Genomic DNA, 21,038 nt, shown 5'->3' with positions numbered 1-21,038 from the left:
AGTGAAGCACTTTGCATTTGTCCTTATTAAGCTTCATCTTGTTTACCTCAGACCATTTCTCCAGTTTGTCCAGATCATTTTGAATTATGACCCTATCCTCCAAAGCAGTCGCAACCCCTCCCAGCTTGGCTAATATCACCTGCAAACTTAATAAGCATATTTTCTATGTCAATATCTAAATTGTTGATGAAGATATTGAACAGAACCAGTCCCTAAACAAACCCATGTGGAACCCCACTTGTTATGTCCTTCCTGCATGACTGAATCATTGATAACTACTGAGAATGGTTATCCAGCCAGTTATGCACCTACCGTATAGTAGCCCCATCTAGGTTGTATTTCCCTAGACTATTGACAGAAAGGCCACGTGAAACCATCTCAAATGCTTTACTAAAGTTAGGCATCCTAAGTTCACCACTTCCCCCTTATCCACAAGAATTGTTATCCTATCAAAGAAAGCTATCAGATTGGTTTGACATGATTTGTTCTGTACAAATCCATGTATGCTGTTACCATCACATTATCTTCCAGATGTTTGCAGTTTGATTCTTTAATTACTTGCTCCATTATCTTCCCTGGCTCAGAAGTTAACTGACTGGTCTGTAGTTTCCTGGGTTCTTTGTATTTCTCTTTTTATAGATGGAGACTATATTTGCCCTTTTCCAGTCTTCTGGAATCTCTCCCAACTTACATGATTTTTCAAACAAGATAGCTAAAGGCTCAAATACCTCTTCTGTCAGCTCCTTGAGTATTCTAGGGTGTATTTCATCAGGATCTAGTGACCTAAAGACATTTAAGTTTTCTAAAACAAAATACAGGACTATGTAGCACTTTAAAGACTAACAAGATGGTTTATTAGGTGATGAGCTTTCATGGGCCAGACCCACTTCCTCAGATCAAATAGTGGAAGAAAATTGTCACAACCATATACAGGCAGTCCCCGGGTTATGTGGATCCGACTTACGTTGGATCTCTACTTAAGAATGGGGTGAGGGAAGCTCGAACTAGCTGCGCCCCTCTCCCCCAGCAGACCGCCGAGACGCGCTGCGGTGGTCCCGCCGCCCGTGTTCTCTGCAGCGAGAAAAGCTGCTCCGTGTCTCCCTGGTCTGCTGGAAGGGGGGCCTAGCAGACCAGGGAGACGCAGAGCAAAGCCGCGGAGGACGCGGGTGGCAGGACCGCGGTGCGTCTGGGCGGTCCCGCCGCCCGCGTCCTCCGCGGCAAGAAAAGCCGCTCTGCGGTGAGAAAAGCTGCTCCGCGTCTCCTTGGTCTGCTGGGGGGGCGCAGCTAGTGCGCCCCCCTCCCAGCAGACCAGGCTTTTCTCGCCACAGAGGATGCAGGCGGCGGGACCGCCGAGATGTGCAGTGGTCCCGCCGCCCCCGTCCTCCGCGGCGAGAAAAGCCTGGTCTTCTGGGATGGGGAGGCGCAGCTAGTGTGCCCTCCCCGCCCCCAGCAGACCAGGCTTTTCTCGCCGCTGGTCAGTTTCAGCAGCTGCTGAATCAGGACGCCTGGGGTAGAGCAGCTGGGGGGCTGCCAGGTTGGTCTCACAGTGCCGAGGTGCAGCGCTGCGGGGACCTACCCGGCAGCACCCCAGCTGCTCTGTCCCAGGCATCCCCAAGTCAGCCGCTGTTGAAACTGATCAGCGGCTGATTCCAGGAAGCCCGGGCCAGAGCAGCTCTGCCTCGGGCTTCCTGTAGTCAGCCGCTGGTCAGTTTCAGCAGCGGCTGACTTGGGGACACCTGGGGCAGAGCAGCTGGGGTGCTTCTGGGTTGGTCCAGTAGCGCCGAGGAGCGGCGCTGCAGGACCAACCCAGCAGCACCCCAGTTGCTCTGCCCCAGGTGTCCCCAAGAGCAGCTGGGGTGCTGCCGGGTTGGTCCCGCCACACCAAGGGTCGGCGCTACCAGACCAACCCAGCAGCACTCCAGCTGCTCTGCCCCAGGCGTATCCGATTCAGCCGCTGCTGGTCAGTTTCAACAGCAGCTGAATCTGGACGCCTGGGACAGAGCAGCTGGGGCGCTGCCGGATTGGTCCCCGCAGCGCCGCACCTCGGCGCTGCGGGGACCAACCTGGCAGCACCCCAGCTGCTCTACCCCAGGTGTTCCCAAGTCAGCTGCTGCTGAAACTGATCAGCGGCTGATTCCAGGAAGCCCGGGGCAAAGCAGCTCTGCCTCGGGCTTCCTGTAGTCAGCCGCTGGTCAGTTTCAGCAGCGGCTGAATCGGGGACACCTGGGGTACAATATGTACCAGTTCCGACTTACATACAAATTCAACTTAAAAACAAACCCACAGTCCCTATCTTGTACGTAACCTGGGGACTGCCTGTATACCAAAGGATACAATTTAAAAAAGTTTTCTAAGTAATTTTTAACTAGTTCTTTTACTTTAACTTCTAAACCTACCCCCTTCCACTGACATCCTGTCACCATCAGTCTTCTTGGTGAAGACTGTAACAAAGAAGGCATTAAACAACTCTGCCATTTCCAAATTTCCTGTTATCATTTCTCCTTCTTCACTGAGCAATGGGCCTACTCTGTCCTTGGTCTTTATCTTGCTTCTAATATATTTGTAGAATATTTTCTTGTTACCCTTTGGGTATGTCTAGACTGCATCGCTCTTTCGGCAGAGGGATGCAGATTAGGCGGGTCAACATTGCAAATAAGGCAGGGATTTAAATATCCCGCACCTAAATTGCATAAAATGGCCACCGCATTTTGTCGTCTCAGCAGCTTGTGGGCAAAAAGTGGCAGTCTAGAGGGGGATCTGTAGAGAAAGAAAGCCTTTTTTGACAGATCCCTTATGCCTGCTGCAAGGAGGTTTACAGGATCTGTCGAAAAAGGCTTTCTTTCTCTACAGATCCCCCTCTAGACTGCCGCTTTTTGCCGACAAAGTGCTGAGTCGGCAAAACATGGTGGCCATTTTATGCAAATTAGGCACAGGATATTTAAATCCCTGCCTAATTTGCAATGTCGACCTGCCTAATCTGCATCCCTCTTCTGACAGAGGGATGCTGTCTAGACATACCCCAAATGTCTCTAGTAGATTGAGTTCATTTTGTGCCTTTGCCTTTCTAATCTTATACTCATCCTTTGTAATTTGACCTAGTTTCCACTTTTTATACAACTCCTTTTTTATTTTTAAATCATATACGATCTCTCAGTTGATCCAGCGTGGTCTCCTGCCGTACTTTCTCTCTTTCCTACTCAGTGGAATAGTTTGCTTTTGGGCCCTTAATAACGTCCCTTTGAAAAACTGCCAACTGTCTTCAGTTGTTTTTTCCCTTAGTAATTCCTTTTAATAAAGTTTCCATAGTAAAACTGACACTGAATAATAAAAAAAAAAAGGGTGTCTCATAAGGTGGGGCATGGACAGAATTGAAACAGTGGTTTATGCCTATCTCCTCTGTCTTTCTGTCTTTACAGGTGCTTCAGATATCTTCATCACAGTGTCATCTATAGACATTCCAGATTCCTCTTGCTCAGGCCCCCAAGGAACAGAATTTATCACTGTCTTCATGCAGAATCACTTATCTACTTATGGTAGTAAAGACTTCAGGTTGTTCATCACAGGTTACACCTCGGGGACATCAGTGACCATTTCTGTTAACAAAGCAGATGTTAGTATCAATGTCCAGGCAAATCCAGGAGAGACAACATGGGTACAGATCCCAGAGTTTGTGGGGCTGGATGGAAGCCAAGTGTCTGACCACACAGTCATCATCCGCTCTGACCATGAGATCTCCATCCTCTCTCTGAACTACAAGACTTATACGGCTGATACCACTGTAGTGTACCCTGTGCAGAGGCTCGGGACTGAGTACTATGTGGTGACTCCAATGGGGAATCGAGAAGATCTTGGTAAGCAATTTGCTGTAGTAGCCTGGAAGGATCCCACCGTTGTTGAAGTTTACCTCAAAGGAGCTGTAACTTTCCAAGGAGAAACCTACAGAGCAGGGAGAAAACTGGTCATCTCACTTAGAGCTTACCAGGCAGTCCAGCTGCAGAGCCAAGATGACTTATCTGGCACCAGGATTGTGTCCGCGAATCCCGTGGCCGTCTATAGTGGACACGTATGTGTTTTAAAGCACACTGCCTGTGACTATGTGAGTGAGCAACTCCTGCCGGTGTCTGGCTGGGGCACCACATTCATCGTACCTCCTTTATCCTTCCAGCCCAAATTTGACTTGGTGTATGTGGCTGCTTCCCAACACACCCACATGGATTATCGGGCTGGGAACATGAAAGCCACTAGGGACCTGGTTGCTGGGCAGGTTGTGCCATTTGAAATCAAATTCCCTAACCCCTTGTATATCTCTGCTAGTGCAGGGATCCAAGTTGTCTTCTTCTGCACTGGAGGGAAAAAAGGGGCAATCTCGTATGATCCGTTCCTCCTGACGATCCCAGATGTGTCTGGATACTGCCAGATCTATCACATCCATGGGCAGGAGCTGTTTCAGAACTACGCTGTGATTGTAGCCAAGACGGCTGAGACTGCTGGTGTTATTGTTGATGAGAAACAACTACGTGCTCCTACGTGGAGGCCTATTCCAGGCATTGCATACTCTTGGACTGAATACGACTTGGGAAGTGGGTTTACCAACCACGTCATAGAGAATCCCCACTCCCTATTTAGTGTCCTGAGTGTTGGGATTAAAGACAAGGCTGGATATGGCTCATCGGCTATTGGTGGCAAGTATAATCTATTTGATAGTCTTCCCCCCCCCCCACCTGTCTTCCACCATCTTTCCCTGTTCCCTTCCTTCCCAATCCCTGCACTGGACAACACTTTCTCTCAGACTTGAAAAGGCTAGAACTCAGCATGGGGCCAATGCACTGTAGCAATCAATACCAAATAAACCCATTGACAGCAACCCCACCCGTGAACCTACATGAGGCATATCAAAAGAGTTGTTGACTTTAGAGACTTTTTCCTCAGAACAGGCAGAACTGCCACCACAGTAGCTGGGGCCCCAGGGCCCATTAAATTGTCTGAGCCTTTCGGCAATTGCCCCTTTTGCTCAGACTGTCAGCAGACCTGATACAGAACAGAAATATGATTGCTGTGTGCTCTACTCCAATGTATCGTGAACCTGAAGAGGGTGCTTTGTAAAGAGATTCCCTGTGAAGCAGGAGAGAATGAGTCCTTTTCTGCCATGTTGTTACATCAGTAAGGCTTATAAATGAGAATCATTAAAAGGGAATGGAGCAAACCATCCGGACAGCAGCCCCAACCATTCACTTAGATTGTCCAAACTGCTTGACCCACATTAACTAAAGTGCTATAGCTAAAGAACTACAACCTCCCTAGTGAAATATAATTATATTAATAGACATGTGCTTCCACCACTTTGTCAGGGAAAGGGGATACACTTGTCTAATGTTACAGCACCTTGGCTGTGCTGGAAGAGACCCCTTGTGGAAATGTGGTGTGAAGCAGAAGGAGCTCTGTTTTTACCATCTTTCTGAATAACATTAGCTGTGCAAACAGACACTCTTCTGTTGGCATAGCTGTGTCTGCAACAGGGGCTTTGCCAGCCCGCATTGGCTAAATGGTGTGATTTTCCCCCCTCACTTCTAGCTGACTGCTATGCTGGCAAGACTTTGTAGTGAGGATGAGAAGTAAGACACTTTCTCATTAAAAGAACTGTATCTGCTCTAGATTTTGATATTATAATTTGGCATAGTCTTAACCACCATAGTTATATCAGTACAAAATATGTGTGTAGACCAGGGCTTGGATGAAAAGTGGTATTCCAGAGTGTGCCTTCATCAGAACATTCAATGACCAGTCTTTGAAGGGGACAGAGTTAAGGGTAAACACACAAATGTATGCAATAGGAGGACCCTGACTCAGTCACATGATGCAGGAATTACCAAGTGAATATTTCTGGCCCGTCATACGCAGCTATTTCCATATAGGAAAGAGAATAAGCTATAGTGTTCTGAAGCAACTTTTAGCAGCTATAGCAGTGACATGCAAAGGGCTGCACTAGTGTAAGTATCTGGGCAAAAAGCAAGCTTTACTAGCATAAGGATTTGTTTACACAAGCCATGTTCTTTTGGTGTAACCAAAGGATTGAATATAAACCAATGAAGTTTTACTGGTATAACCTCCTGAATAGGCACTTTCAGGTAAGGTCGTCACTAGGAGCATATACAAGGACTGCTGTATCAGTGTATTGGCAAAGCACTCCTAGGGCGACCCACATTATACCAGCCATACAGTGCTTTTGCCAGTATAACTTACTAGAAGACTTACCTGGCATTGCTTGGGTCCTTCAGAGCATGGACTTGCAGTGTGTGGGGTACAGGAGTAAGGGCAGGGGTTGGAGGACTCATGGCAGGAATTAGGTGGTGCAGTCGTCAGAGCAGGTGGTAGGATGTGGGGAGCTCAGGGTAAGGGGGCAGGAGTGAAGGATTGAGGGCAGGAGGTGGGTGATCAGGTCAGGGAACTCAGGGGAGGGGGCTTAGATGTCTAGGGGGGCTGACTAGGGCCACCCATGGCACTAAGGATGATGCTGTAGGTGCCAGCTCCCCCTGGGGGGTTGGGGATATGGTGCCCAGATCCAGTCACTGGCTCCTTGGAAGGAGAGGGGGGAGGGTGCTGCATGGTCCAGCCTCAACTGCCAATGAGGCTCCTTGTGTGGGGGGAGGCAAGTATGTGTGGCTGGGCTCCAGCCCCCAGCAGTGCTGAGGCTGGGCCATGAAGCCTGGGGGTGGGAGCGTGGGGCTGCATGGCCCAGCCTCAGCACCAATGATGCTCCTCTGGGATGGTGGGGCTGCTGGCTGGTTGGTTACCCCTTCCCTGTCTGGTGCTGTGACCAAGGGCTGGTGGAAGGAGTTTGGGGTGGGGAGGACAGGTAACATGCTGGTGGCCAGGAACATGGAGAGCCCTGGCCCCAGCTAGCCACTATCTTCCTGGTGAGGCCATACCCCTTTGGCCACTCTGCAGCATAGCTGCTCCCCGTGGTCAGTCGGCAGTATAACTGTCCCTCTGATCAGCCCCCTCCCTGTCTGTGTTATGGAAAACAATGCCATTTAAGGCACATCCTATTGTCCTGGCACAACTAAACCCTGACCTTGCTTTACGTTAGGAAAAGAGGAAGCTGCACACCAAGGCTATATCTACACTGGCGGGATCTTGCACCAGAAATATGCAAATGAGGCTAAGAGTGGAATGTTGCCGAGCCTCATTTGCATACCTAATGAGCCACCATTTTTGCAGAAGAGGCTCTTGCACCAGAAGGAGCTGTCTACACTGCCCCTTCTTGCACAAGAAAAACCCTGTTGCACAATGCCATTACGCTGATTATTTTCAGAAATAACGGCATTGCGCAAGAGGGTTTTTCTTGTGCAAGAAGGGGAAGTGTAGATGCTCCTTCTGGCGCAAGAACCTCTTCGGCAAAAATGGCGGCTCATTAGGTTTGCAAATGAAGCTCGGCGATATTCCACGCTTAGCCTCATTTGCATATTTCTGACGCAAGAACATGCCAGTGTAGACATAGCCCAAACGTGGTGGTCCTAACTCTGACTGTTTAGAAGTTCTTCAATAAAAGGATGTACAGATGGATTCATGGACAGACAGATGCACAAACTCTCTATGATAGATAGATAGCAGACTAGTCCTCAGGCTATTGGACAACAGAGGTTCTTTTGGCGCAGCTATTCCAGTGTAGCCAAACTGGCAAACCCTATAGTGGTGATGCAGCTTGTGCTGGCAAAAGGAGTTCTTAAACCACTTTCCTGAGCAACATGACCTATTCTGGCAAAGGACTCTTGCCAGTACGCAATGAGTGTATACCAAGGGTTTTGCTGGTCTCGCTGTGTATTTAAGATTGTGGCGTTTTTATACTTCAAGCTAATTGCGTTATGCCAGCAAAACTCTGCACTTTATATGGTAAACCTTACACTACATTCAGCTATGTCTGCACTTAACACACTAAAATTGCATGGTGTAGATCAACAGCACTGGGCGAGGTTCTCCCATCACTGTGCAAATCCACCATCAACCTGTCTATATGGTGAGTTAGATTGGCTTAAGTATGTTGCTCAGGGGTATGGATTTTTCATACCCCTGGGAGACATAGTTAGGTAAATCTAATTTTGTAGGATAGTGTAATTTTGTAGTGTAGACCAACCATCTGTAATGTAAATCTGGCCCAGTGAAATATACCAGCAACAGCACAGTTTTGTTGGCATAAATGACTAGAGGCTTTTGCTGGCATATCTATATTGGTCAACTATAACACCTCTTCCCACTCCTGCCTGACACAACTGTGAAGGCTGAAATGTATAGTGTAGACATGGCCTTATTCCTCTAGAAGAGCACACTTTTTTGATTAGTCAATATTACTTGGGAAGCAGTGTAAATGAAACTGAAAAAAGATACTCATTCTGGAATTCAGGTGTCCACACTGGGGGTTATATCAGTAAAATATATCACCTGCATAACTATATCGTACAAATGGTAAAACTTTGTTATGTAGACAGAGCCTTGGGCATCTTTATAGCAGTGTGACTGGATCCATACAGAAATTATATTCATATAACTATTTGTATAAAATCACCCCTACCCAAAATAGTTATACACAAAGACTGGGTTGATGTGTGACTGTCCAGGAACATCAGTTGAGGTAGAGGGAAATGCACTTCTCAGGACAAACGTGGATAGATCCTGAGACAAAACGTAAGACACTCCAAGGCTTGGTCTATGCTAGAGACACAGGTTGGTTTAACTATATCAGTCAGGGGTGTGAAAAATCCACATCCCTGAGTTGCATAGGTATGCTGACTTAAGTCCCCATGTAGACAGCAGAGGTCTCATAGTTGTCTGGAGACTGGAGGAAGAGATGAAGGTACAGCTGGCTTTGTAAAATGTACCAGTGACATTCACTTGCAGAGGTGGGGTTATTCCTGCCATTCCTGTGTCTCTTCTGCTTGTTCCCAAATCTGATGACAAGAGCAGAGCTTGTAAAAGTTGATGACTGGGATTGTGATGCTTTTCAGTATTTCTCTCCTCTGTCTAGGCATTTTGAGAGCTGCTCCTACCATTCAGCCTGCAGATCTACCCCCTGCTTCTTGCTCAGGCCCCCAAGGGACAGAATTTATCACTGTCTTCATGCAGAATCACTTACCGTATTATGGTGGTAAAAACTTCAAGTTGTTCATTACTGGCTATGTCCCTGGGACGATCGTCACCATCTCAGTGAATAAAGCAGATTTTTTGGTCACTGTCACTGCACATCCTGAAGACACAGTATCTGTGATGATCCCTGCATTCGTGGACCTGGCTGGAAGCCAAGTGTCTGACCACACAGTCATCATCCGCTCTGACCATGAGATCTCCATCCTCTCTCTGAACTACAAGTCTTATACGGCTGATACCACTGTAGTGTACCCTGTGCAGAGACTCGGGACTGAGTACTATGTGGTGACTCCAATGGGGAATCGAGAAGATCTTGGTAAGCAATTTGCTGTAGTAGCTTGGAAGGATCCCACCGTTGTTGAAGTTTACCTCAAAGGAGCTGTAACTTTCCAAGGAGAAACCTACAGAGCAGGGAGAAAACTGGTCATCTCACTTAGAGCTTACCAGGCAGTCCAGCTGCAGAGCCAAGATGACTTATCTGGCACCAGGATTGTGTCCGCGAATCCCGTGGCCGTCTATAGTGGACACGTATGTGTTTTAAAGCACACTGCCTGTGACTATGTGAGTGAGCAACTCCTGCCGGTGTCTGGCTGGGGCACCACATTCATCGTACCTCCTTTATCCTTCCAGCCCAAATTTGACTTGGTGTATGTGGCTGCTTCCCAACACACCCACATGGATTATCGGGCTGGGAACATGAAAGCCACTAGGGACCTGGTTGCTGGGCAGGTTGTGCCATTTGAAATCAAATTCCCTAACCCCTTGTATATCTCTGCTAGTGCAGGGATCCAGGTTGTCTTCTTCTGCACTGGAGGGAAAAAAGGGGCAATCTCGTATGATCCGTTCCTCCTGACGATCCCAGATGTGTCTGGATACTGCCAGATCTATCACATCCATGGGCAGGACAAGTATGAAAACTATGCACTGATAACAGCCAAAACATCAGAATCTGGTGGTATCACCACTGATAAGAAACCATTAGGAAACCTTGTATGGAAGCCAATTCCAGGCACAGAGTTCTCCTGGGCTCAATACAGTCTTGGCAAAGGATTCAAGAGGGAAACCATTGAGCACCCAAGATCTCCATTTGGGCTTCTAAGCATTGGGATTGCCTCCAAAACTGCATATGGATCTCCAGCTATTGGTGCAAGCAGTGAGTAAAGTAACTTTGATAATATCTTGTCACACTTTTCACTATCTTGCCACCTTTATGTAGCCTCAAACCTGACTCCCTATTGTTACAGAATTTTAGCTTAGAAGCTGGAAAGACATGCTGGGTCTGACAAACAGAGGCTAGGCATACCATTCTTACCAATTTTGGCTAATAAGTATTGCTGAACCTAACTTCCATGAATTTATCTAGTTCTTTTTTGTACCCTGTTAAAGTCCTGGTATTCACAACATCCTCTGGCAAGGAGTTCCACAGATTGACTGTGCGCCGTGTGAAGGAAACCTTCCTTTTGTTTGTTTTAAACCTGCTACCTATTAATTTCATTTGATGATCTCTAGTTCTTGTGTTACGGGACCAAATAAATAACTTTTCCTTATTCACTTTCTCCATACCTATTGTGATTTTGTAGACCTCTATCATATCCCACTCTGTTAGTCTTCTCCTTCCTAAACTGAAAAGTCCCAATCTTTTTAATCTCTCTTCATATGGCACCCATTCCAAACCCTTAATCATTTTTGTTGCCCTTTTCTGAACTTTTTCCAATATCAATATATATTTTTGAGATGAGGTGACCCCATCTGTATGCAGTATTCAAGATGTGGGCATACCATGGTTTTATAAACTGACAATAAAATATTCTCTGTCTTATTCTCTATCCCTTTGTATATTATTCCTAACATTACGTTTGCTTTTGTGACAGCTGCTGCACGTTGAGTGGATGTTTTCAGAGAACTAGCCACAATAAAATCTCTCGAGTGGTTATAGCTAAATTAGTTCCCATCATTTTGTATGTGTAGTTGAGAATATTTTTTCCAGCATTCATTACTTTGCATTTATCAGTATTGAAATTCATCTGCCATTTTGTTGCCCAATCACCTAGTTTTGTGAGATCCTTGTGAGGCTCTTCACAGTCTGCTTTGTTCATAACTATCTTGAGCAGTTTAGTATCATTTGCAAAGTTTGCCACCTCACTGTTCACCCCTTTCTCTCAATCATTTATAAATAAATTGAATAGGATTGATCCCAGGACAGACCCTTGGAAGTCCACACAAGCTACCTCGCTCCATTCTGAAAACTGTCCATTTATGCCTACCTTTTGTTTCCTGTCTTTTAACCAATAATCAATCCATAGAATCATAGAATACTAGGAGTGGAAGGGACCTCGAGAGGTCATCGAGTCCAGTCCCCTGCCCTCATGTCAGGACCAAATACTGTCTAGACCATCCCTGATAGACATTTATCTAACCTACTCTTAAATATCTCCAGAGATGGAGATTCCACAACCTCCCTGGGCAATTTATTCCAGTGTTTGACTACCCTGACAGTTAGGAACTTTTTCCTAATGTCCAACATAAACCTCCCTTGCTGCAGTTTAAGCCCATTGCTTCTTGTTTTGTCCTCAGAGGCCAAGATGAACAAGTTTTCTCTCTCCTCCTTATGACACCCTTTTAGATACCTGAAAACTGTTATCATGTCCCCCCTTCGATCTTCTCTTTTCTAAACTAAACAAACCCAATTCTTTCAGCCTTCCTTCATAGGTCATGTTCTCTAGACCTTTAATCATTTTTGTTGCTCTTCTCTGGACCCTCTCCAGTTTCTCCACATCCTTCTTGAAATGCGGTGCCCAGAACTGGACACAATACTCCAACTGAGGCCTAACCAGCGCAGAGTAGAGCAGAAGAATGACTTCTCGTGTCTTGCTCACAACACACCTGTTAATGCATCCTAGAATCATATTTGCTTTTTTTGCAACAGCATCACACTTCTGACTCATATTCAGCTTGTCATCCACTATAACCTCTAGATCCCTTTCTGCCATACTCCTTCCTAGACAGTCGCTTCCCATTCTGTATGTGTGAAACCGATTGTTCCTTCCTAAGTGGAGCACTTTGCATTTGTCTTTATTAACCTCACCCTGTTTACCTCAGATCATTTCTCCAATTTGTCCAGATCATTTTGAATTATGACCCTATCCTCCAGAGCAGTCACAACCCCTCCCAGGTTGGTATAATGTGCAAATTTAATAAGCATACTTTCTATGCCAATATCTAAATCATTGATGAAGATATTGAACAGAGCCAGTCCCAAAACATGAAAGGACCTTCCCTCTTACCCCATGACAACTTACTTTACTTAAGAGCCTTTGGTAAGGGATCTTGTCAAAGACTTTCTGGAAATCTAAGCACACTGTATCCACTGGATCCCCTTTGTCCACATGCTTGTGGACCCCCTCAAAGATCTCTAGTAAAGCATAATTTCTCTTTATAGAAGCCATGTTGATTTCCCCCCAACAAATTAGGTTCATCTATGGGTACGTCTAGACTACATGCCTCTATCGCCAGAGGCATGTAGATTAGGCTACCAGACATAGGAAAATGAAGCGGCGATTTAAATAATCGCCGCTTCATTTAAATTTACATGGCTGCCACGCTGAGCCGACAAACAGCTGATCAGCTGTTTGTCGGCTCAGCGCGATAGTCTGGATGCGCGGGTGTCGACATCAAAGGCATTTGTCGACCACCTAGGTATACCTCATCCCAGGAGGCATACCTGGGTGGTCGACAAATGCCTTTGATGTCGACACCCGCGCGTCCAGACTATCGCGCTGAGCCGACAAACAGCTGATGAGCTGTTTGTCGGCTCAGCGCGGCAGCCATATAAATTTAAATGAAGCGGCGATTATTTAAATCGCCGCTTCATTTTCTTATGTCTGGTAGCCTAATCTACATGCCTCTGGCGACAGAGGCATGTAGTCTAGACGTACCCTATGTGTCTGACCATATTATTCTTTACTATAGTTTCAACTAATTTGCCGAGTACTGATGTGAGACTTACTAGTCTATAATTGCCTGGATCATCTCTAGAGATCTTTTCATATATTGGCATCCAATCAGCTATCTTCCAGTCATTTGGTACAGAAGCTGATTTAATATGTAGCTTATAAACCACAGTTAATAGTTGTGCAATTTCATGTTTGAGTTCTTTCAGAACTCTTGGGTAAATGCCATCTGATCCCGGTGACTTGTTACTGTTAACTTTATCAATTTGTTCCAAAACCTCATCTAATGTTAGCTCAATCTGGGACAATTCCTCAGATCTGTCACTTAAAAGAATGGCTCAGGTTTGGGAATCTCCCTAACATCTTCAGCCGTGAAGACTGAAGCAAAAATTTTATTTAGTTTCTTCACAATGAACTTATCATCTTTGAGTGCTCTTGTAGCATCTTGATCATCCAATGGCCCTGCTGGTTGTTTAGCAGGCTTCCTGCTTCTGATATACTTAAACAAATATTTTGTCATTTCTTTGAGTTTTTGGCTTCAAACTCCTTTTTGGCTTTCCTTATTATATTTTTACACTTAATTTGATAGTGTATATGCTCCTTTCCATTTTCCTCAATTTTTTAAACAGTGCCTTTTTATCTCTTTCTGCTTTTTTTACTTGGTTGTTAAGCCACGATGGTACTTTTTTGGTTTTCTTACTGTGTTTTAAATTGGGCCCCTATTATGATGTCTTTGAAAAGTTTCTATGCAGCTTGCAGGGATTTTACTTTTGGCATTTTACCTTTTAATTTCTGTTTAACTAACCTCCTAATTTTTATGTAGTTCCCCTTTCTGAAATTAAATTCCATAGTGCTGGACAGCTGTGGTGTTTTTGCCACCACAGGAATGTTAAAATGTATTACATTACAGTCACTATTTCCAAGCGGTCCAGCTATGTTTACTTCTTGGACCATATCCTGTCCGCCACTTACAACTAAATCAAGAACTGCCTCTCCCCTTGTGCGTTCCAGAATAAGCTTCTCTGAGAATCAGTCCTTTAAGGTATAAGGAAACTTTATCTCTTCATCCCATCCTACAGTGATGTGTACTCAGGCAATATGGGGATTATTGAAATTTCCTGTCAAGGGGGTGCCTGCTCCTTGGTAACCCAAATGTCCCCTATGGCTGGATTACAGCCCCCTTTGGACAGAGCTGCCCTAAATTCCACGCAAATGCCCCTCTTTTAGGGCATATACAGCCCTCTAGGCCCAATCCCAAAGTACAAGTCCTTCTGTAGGGTTGTGGAAGACCTTCCGGCATAGTTCTCCCCAAGTCTAGGGAGCACACGTGAGTTGGGGTGGAGAGGTAGGGGGACCCAGGCCCTCCCACTCCGCTGGCTCCCAGCTCAGGGCCCTGATGGCAGCAAAAGTTTTCGCTGTCTGCTCAGTGGGGATGCCTGCCAGAACACGCTGAGCTCCCGGAGGTCAATCTTCTACCCTGGGCTCCTTCCCACCAATGCAGTTAGCCATCCTCTGCGTGCTGCTCCCCGGGTCAGTTTCAGTCCGACGATCTCCCTGCCCAGCGCTGGGGCTGGGGCTGGGGCTGGGGCTGGGGCTGCTGCTCCCGGGGTGGCTGCAGCAGCTGGTGCAGTTCAGGAGCTCCTCCCTGAACTCCTGCCCCTCCAGCTATCTCCCTTAACTGACTGTCTGCCCGGGCTTTTATCCCCAGCCTCCCTCTCGAGCATGCCCAGCAGGGCCATTGGGGTGGGGCCTGTTCAGCCAGGGGAGCTCCCGGGGCAGCACCGCACCTTCACATTTCCACATTTTTAAAAAAATTTTATATCCTCTCTAATTTCCCTTAGCATTTCATAGTCAATATCACTATCCTGGTCAGAGGGTTGGTAATATAGCTCCACTGTTATATTTTTATTATTAGAACATGGAATTACTATTCACAGAGATTCCATGGAACAGTTTGGTTCATTTTTACTTTGTTTGACTTTATATTTCCTTTCACATAAAGTGCCACTCCCCCACCAGCAAAACCTGTTCTATCCTTCTGATATATTTTGTACCCTGGTATAACTGTGTCCCATTGATTAACCTCATTCCACCAAGTTTCAGTGATGCCTATTATATCAATGTCCTCCTTTAATATGAGGCACTCTAGTTCACCCATCTTATTGTTTAGATTTCTAGCGTTTGTGTATAAGCAGTTTAAAAATGTTTTTTAGCTGTCTGCCATTTCCTGATGTGATTGAATAGCACCCTTTTTTATTTGGCCGTTTATCATCTGTTCTTACCCATTTTTATTTTCTTCTATCATCTCCTACTTACTAAAGCACAGAGAATCTCTATTATTAGACCCTTCCCTAAGAGATGTCTCTGTCTCATCCATGTGTTCTTCCACACCTGTCAGCTTTCTCCCAGCCTTTAGTTTAAAAACTGCTCTATGACCTTTTTAATTTTAAGTACCAGCAATCTGGTTCCATTTTGGTTAAGGTAGAATCCATCCTTCCAATATAGGCTCCCCCTTTCCCAAAAGTTTCCCCAGTTCCTAATAAATCTAAATCCCTCCTCCCTACACCATCATCTCATCCATGTATTGAGACCCTGCACAGTTTCTAATTACTAGCCTCAGCACACCATCCTAGATAGAAGCAAACAGCTCAGCACATGGACCTCCAAACAAACAGGCAAAAAAAATAAATAAATAAATAAATAAAAAAGCTTAGCACACAGTATCATTCAGGCAACCAGCAAGTACCCTACAAACCCACACATTACAGACAACCACTTACTCAAGAGTCCCATAATTACTCCTCCTACACCTGGAGAACTCCCTCATGAAACTTCCTGTTGGCTACTCCTGTTCACTAGCTCTCTGGTCATTTAGGAGCCTTCCTGATAGCCCTGCCCCCTGGTTAAGGCTTGATGAATGATCAAAGGGTTAGTTTTCAAAGCCTCATTAAGAAGCTTCTAACTGCTAGTCTCACCACATAGTTCTTAAAGCAAACAGCTTGGCACATGGACCTCCAAATAAACATACACAATCTCAGTGCACAGTATCTTTCAGGCAACCATTAAGTATCCCCCTAACACAAACACAGGCACACTACAATCACTTACCCCCAAGGGTCCCATAATCTCTCCTCCTTCACCTGGTGAACTCCCTCACAAAACTCACTGTTAGCTGCTCCTGTTCACTAGCTCTAGATAATACTTAGTCCTGTCTTGAGTGCAGGGGGCTGGAATAGATGACCTCTCGGGTTCCCCTCCAGTTCTACAATTCTATGATTCTATGAATGGTGCAAAGGGCATATGTATGGGACTAGAGAGATGTTTGTGTTTTGATAGATCAATGTAGAGAGTGGGGGGATGGATGGATAGACACATATAAAGAGGATTGACAGATATGTAAGATGGCTAGATACAGAGAGAATGACAGAATGACTTAAAAGGTGATGTGAGGGGCATATATGGATAAACAACTATGGAGGGGCCAATAGATATTTAGCTGGATAGGTTTGGGTATAGATAAATAGTATAGAGCATGGGTTCCCAAACTGGGGGGCATGCCCTCTTGCGGATGTGTGAAGAAATTCCAGGGGGGGCACGAGGCAACCCAGTCCCCCCCCCCCCCATCAAGTTTTGCTGCCCTGGTCAGTTCCCTTTTTTTTTTTTTGCTCAACAAGTTTTGCTGTGGGGGGGGGGGCATGAGGGTTTTTCAAAAATCAAAAAGGGGGCGTGATGCCGAAAAGTTTGGGAACCACTGGTATAGAGGGAAATGTGAGGATGGATGGATAGATAAATGTGTGAGTGGGGAATAGATTTATAGAGAGAAGATATCGAAATAGATAGATAGTATAGAGGGGATTTCTATCTTCTTTCCACAACTACCATCTTACCCTCTTCACTCCAGCCATGTCCCCTCCCCCACGTTGCTGTCTATTTACTTTTCATCCAACTGATCCTTGGTGGCACCAATCCACTCAACATAATAATTAATAACAATAAAAAAATCACGGCATTGACATGCTTTTATATTATTCACTCTGCTTGTACATTATCCCTTGTTCCCCACCCTGTATCTGTCTTCTCTATTTCCATTCTAAGCCCTTTGGGGCAGAGACCCTCTGCTGCTCTGGGTTTGTGCAGCACCTAACACAGAAGGGTGCCATTCTAGATGGGCCATAGACGCTACCCTAATAACAATGATTGCTTAAAAAAGGAAGGACAAAATGCTCCATCATCTCATCCATTTAACAGGCTGAGACTAAATTTAATTCAGATTTTTTTCCACCAGCCCCCAGCCAATGCTCCCTCTCATTTTTTCCACCTATGTGTTGGAATACATTTTGTTATGTGTACCAATGTATGGATGTGCACCACCAGGAGATATATATGATGCCAACTGCAGGCATTCTGCTAATCAGCTGGGTGGCATATGTATCTGTCCTGGGAAGTTGCCCAAGCACTCAGCTTAGGGAGAACACTGTCCCAACCCTTCTCTGCTTTTAACTATAATTGATTAATCTAGTTTCTTGTTTTTCAATTGTGTTTCTGGCTAGATATTCCAAAGCCATCCTGCAGTGTGGTCCTCTGCAAGGAAGGAACAATTTGCAAGATGATAGATGGGCAGCCAGAGTGCGTGCCAGTCTTCCAGGCCACATGCTGGGCTGGGGGCTACTTGTATTATCACACTTTTGACGGCCGGCGGTATGACATCCAAGGCACCTGCACATACACTGTGGCCAAGACCTGTGGGTGTGACTGTGACCCACACTCCTTTGACATCACAGTTGAGAGCTGGAGCAGTGGGAACACACAGATCTCGTTCATTGGGTCAGTAACTGTCCAGGTGGATGGAGTTACTGTCAGAGTGGCCAGGGCAGAGGTCGGCTATGTGAGGGTAAGTGCTGGTCACACATGTACAACCTGATGCTATGTACAATTCCCAAGTATGGTGCTAGTGGGTACTGTGTGGCAGAAAGCAGCGTGGCAAGCAGTCGAGGACACTGTTGCCTCAGAGTTGCAATGACCCAATTCCTCAGCAAGGTGCAGGAGGTGCTGCACTGAGAGGAGGGGGTGCGTGTATCAGTGTGAAGAGCTGTCTGTCAGAGGCACACAGGATTTGCTGTACTACACTTGATAAAGTGAACATAAGAAGACTTTGGACATGATGTCTCCCATGGCTGATCGTGCAGGACTAGTGCCTGTACCAGAGCTATTGTGGGCAAGTCATGGCTCTGCTGAGTCCCTCTGCAAAGTTCCCTGGTAATTTCTAATGTAAAAGGGAACCTGTGAGGATAATCACTCAGCTCTAAGATATGGGGAAACTGAGGCACATCTAGGCAGATCAGGGGCTCTGCTTCAGAGAACCTGCTGCAACTAAGGAACCTCAGGAACCCCAGAACATTATAGACATTTCCTTGAGACCTCTTGCCTCTCAAGTGCTGCTCCCAGATGGCTCTAACCAACATGGCTCCCTCCCCCGCAGGAGACATTCACTAATGGCTGTAACTGCCATGGCCCCTCCCCCTCGGGAGACATTCACTAATGGCTCTAACTGACATGGCCCCTCCCCCGCGGCAGACACTCACTAATGGCTCTAACTGACATGGCCCCTCCCCCGCGGGAGACACTCACTAATGGCTCTAACTGCCATGGCCCCTCCCCCGCGGGAGACACTCACTAATGGCTCTAACTGCCATGGCCCCTCCCCCGCGGCAGACACTCACTAATGGCTCTAACTGACATGGCCCCTCCCCCGCGGGAGGGATTCACTAATGGCTCTAACTGCCATGGCCCCTCCCCCGCGGCAGACACTCACTACTGGCTCTAACTGACATGGCCCCTCCCCCACAGGAGCCGACACTAATGGCTCTAACTGGCCCAAGCCCAGTATTGCCAACTCTGGGGTTCTATATGGGGCTGAGGCTCATCTGGTGATGGTATGAAAAGCTCCGGTCCCTGGCAAAGTCCAGCCCCATGCCAGCCACAAAGTCACCCCCCTCCACTCACCTCTCTGATATGGTAGGGTGGGGGAAGGAGGGAGCAATGGCATGGGAAGGCTCGTACAAGCCTCCATCCCTACAGCACATTTCCTGAAATGGGGCAAATCGGGTGAGGAGCCCCTGGAACTGCCTCCATCCCATGGTAGCCTCCCCCCAGGCCTGGGGGTAAGTGAAGAATTCCAAGAGGAGCAGAGGAGAGGCTGTGGGGGATGAACTGAGGGGTGCTGGACTGATGGGGGATGGAGAATAGGGGGCTGATTTGGGGGAGTTGGATGAATGGGGATGTGAGTTTGGGGTTGAACTGGGGGATCTAGAATGATGGGGGGTCACTGAGATGGCTGGACTGATGAAATGTGGAACATGAGTAGAGTTCTCTCCATATCTCTCTTTAGTTAGGGCTGGTCCTACTTTGGGTAGGGGGTTGGACTCAATAACCTCCTGAGGTATTTGCCAGCCCTAGGATTCTATGATTCACCCATTGTATTGGGGGTCAGGATTAATAATCTTGCCAACATGGCCAAGCAAATGTGAGGATGACATCTCCTGTCAGCGGGACCAAAATCCTCTTCCCTATAAATTTAGGAGAGTGAGCAACATGAATTGCCACACACACGCCCTGAGACAGCAGGGAAAATTCTAACCTCAAAAGACAGAAAATCACACCATTCTCCTTTTTTAAAAGCTCTTCATTTCTTGTGGCCGATTTCATGAGTTTTAGAGATGGAATCATGATTTTTGATCTCTTAAGGTTGGCAAAATGGTGGATCAGCACTGCCCCCTACTCTATGGTTGGCCTCACCAATTCTTAGTCCTAGTCCCAATTCTTAGTTCTAGTCCTGTATTTTTCAATTTGTCAAAATCAAAAGGTTTTGAGAAGTTGGTTCAATTTCAACAATGTTCTAATGGAAACCAGGCAAATTCCAAAAGCAATTTAGTCTTCTCCCAGATTGCTTACCTGGCTTTCTTACATCTTTTCAGGAGGACTGTGTCAGAGCTGTTCCTCTATTCCCCAAATTTGGCAATTGTTTGGATTTATTCTCAATTGGGATGAAATTAAGTTTTTGAAATAGTGAAATTCTCCACCAAAAAATTAACATTCTATGGCAAATTCTGCCTAATATGATGCCTTAATCTATTTCTAGTTCTGATTTGGGATCAGATTCACTGAAAATTTTTAATCTGTGCCCACTGATCATCTGAGTAGAAGTCAGAATGAAATATAATTGACAGACTAGTGCTCACAGTTGTGACCTTTGCCCTTTCTTTCGCACTATGAAGGTGAATAACACCAGGGCCCACTTACCCATCTCCCTGAACAACGGGGTCTTTCGACTCTATCAGAGCGGCACCTTCCTTGTCCTCCGCACCAGCTTCAACCTCAGCATAGCCTATGACTGGAAGAACCACCTGAGGGTCACTGTCCCCCGTGATTTCTCCGACAACCTGTGTGGCCTGTGCAGCAACGACAACAAAGACTCTTCTGATGATTCCTGGGGTTCAGCTGAGGACAAGGATCCCAGTGTCCTTCTCCAGGAACAAACCTCAGAGGTAGAAGATGAGAAACAGCATTGCTGGCATGACTGCATTGGGGGCTGCAGGCCCTGTGCCGCCAGCATAGCCAGAAAGTACAAGGAGGAGGACTCATGTGGCCTGATAACCAAGGTCTCAGATGGGCCCTTCAGCCAGTGCCATGCTAAGGTGGATCCTACAGCCTACTTGGATGACTGCGTGTACGATCTGTGCCACAATGGTGGCTACAGGAAGATTCTGTGTGAAGCCCTGAAAGCCTACGCAGATGCCTGCCAGCTGGAAGGGGTCAGGATTGGGAAATGGAGGCAGCTAGCCAGATGCTGTGAGTATAGAGTTGTATGAAAGGACCCGGGGGCCAGCACTCCTGCATTCTGTTTTCCTCAGAAGGGAGTGTGGCCTAGTGCTCTTGGTTGTACTGTACCTA

At 46.4% G+C, this 21,038-nt stretch overlaps 1 protein-coding gene across 1 annotated transcript in view; it reads left to right on the top strand.

The window, feature by feature from the left end:
* Nucleotides 1-21,038, top strand: part of LOC102449199 (IgGFc-binding protein-like) — a 120,648-nt gene that overhangs the window by 16,869 nt on the left and 82,741 nt on the right. Inside the window, exons 3-6 of the mRNA XM_075907483.2 lie at nt 3,417-4,682; nt 9,020-10,291; nt 17,639-17,979; nt 20,363-20,936. Coding sequence (XP_075763598.2) covers nt 3,417-4,682; nt 9,020-10,291; nt 17,639-17,979; nt 20,363-20,936 — 3,453 coding nt within the window. The remainder of the gene's footprint in view (nt 1-3,416; nt 4,683-9,019; nt 10,292-17,638; nt 17,980-20,362; nt 20,937-21,038) is intronic.

This window comes from Pelodiscus sinensis, chromosome 22, assembly GCF_052426305.1.
Source record: "Pelodiscus sinensis isolate ZL-2025 chromosome 22, ASM5242630v1, whole genome shotgun sequence".
NCBI classification, from domain to species: Eukaryota; Metazoa; Chordata; order Testudines; family Trionychidae; genus Pelodiscus; species Pelodiscus sinensis.
This window is presented reverse-complemented; position numbering and strand designations above follow the sequence as displayed.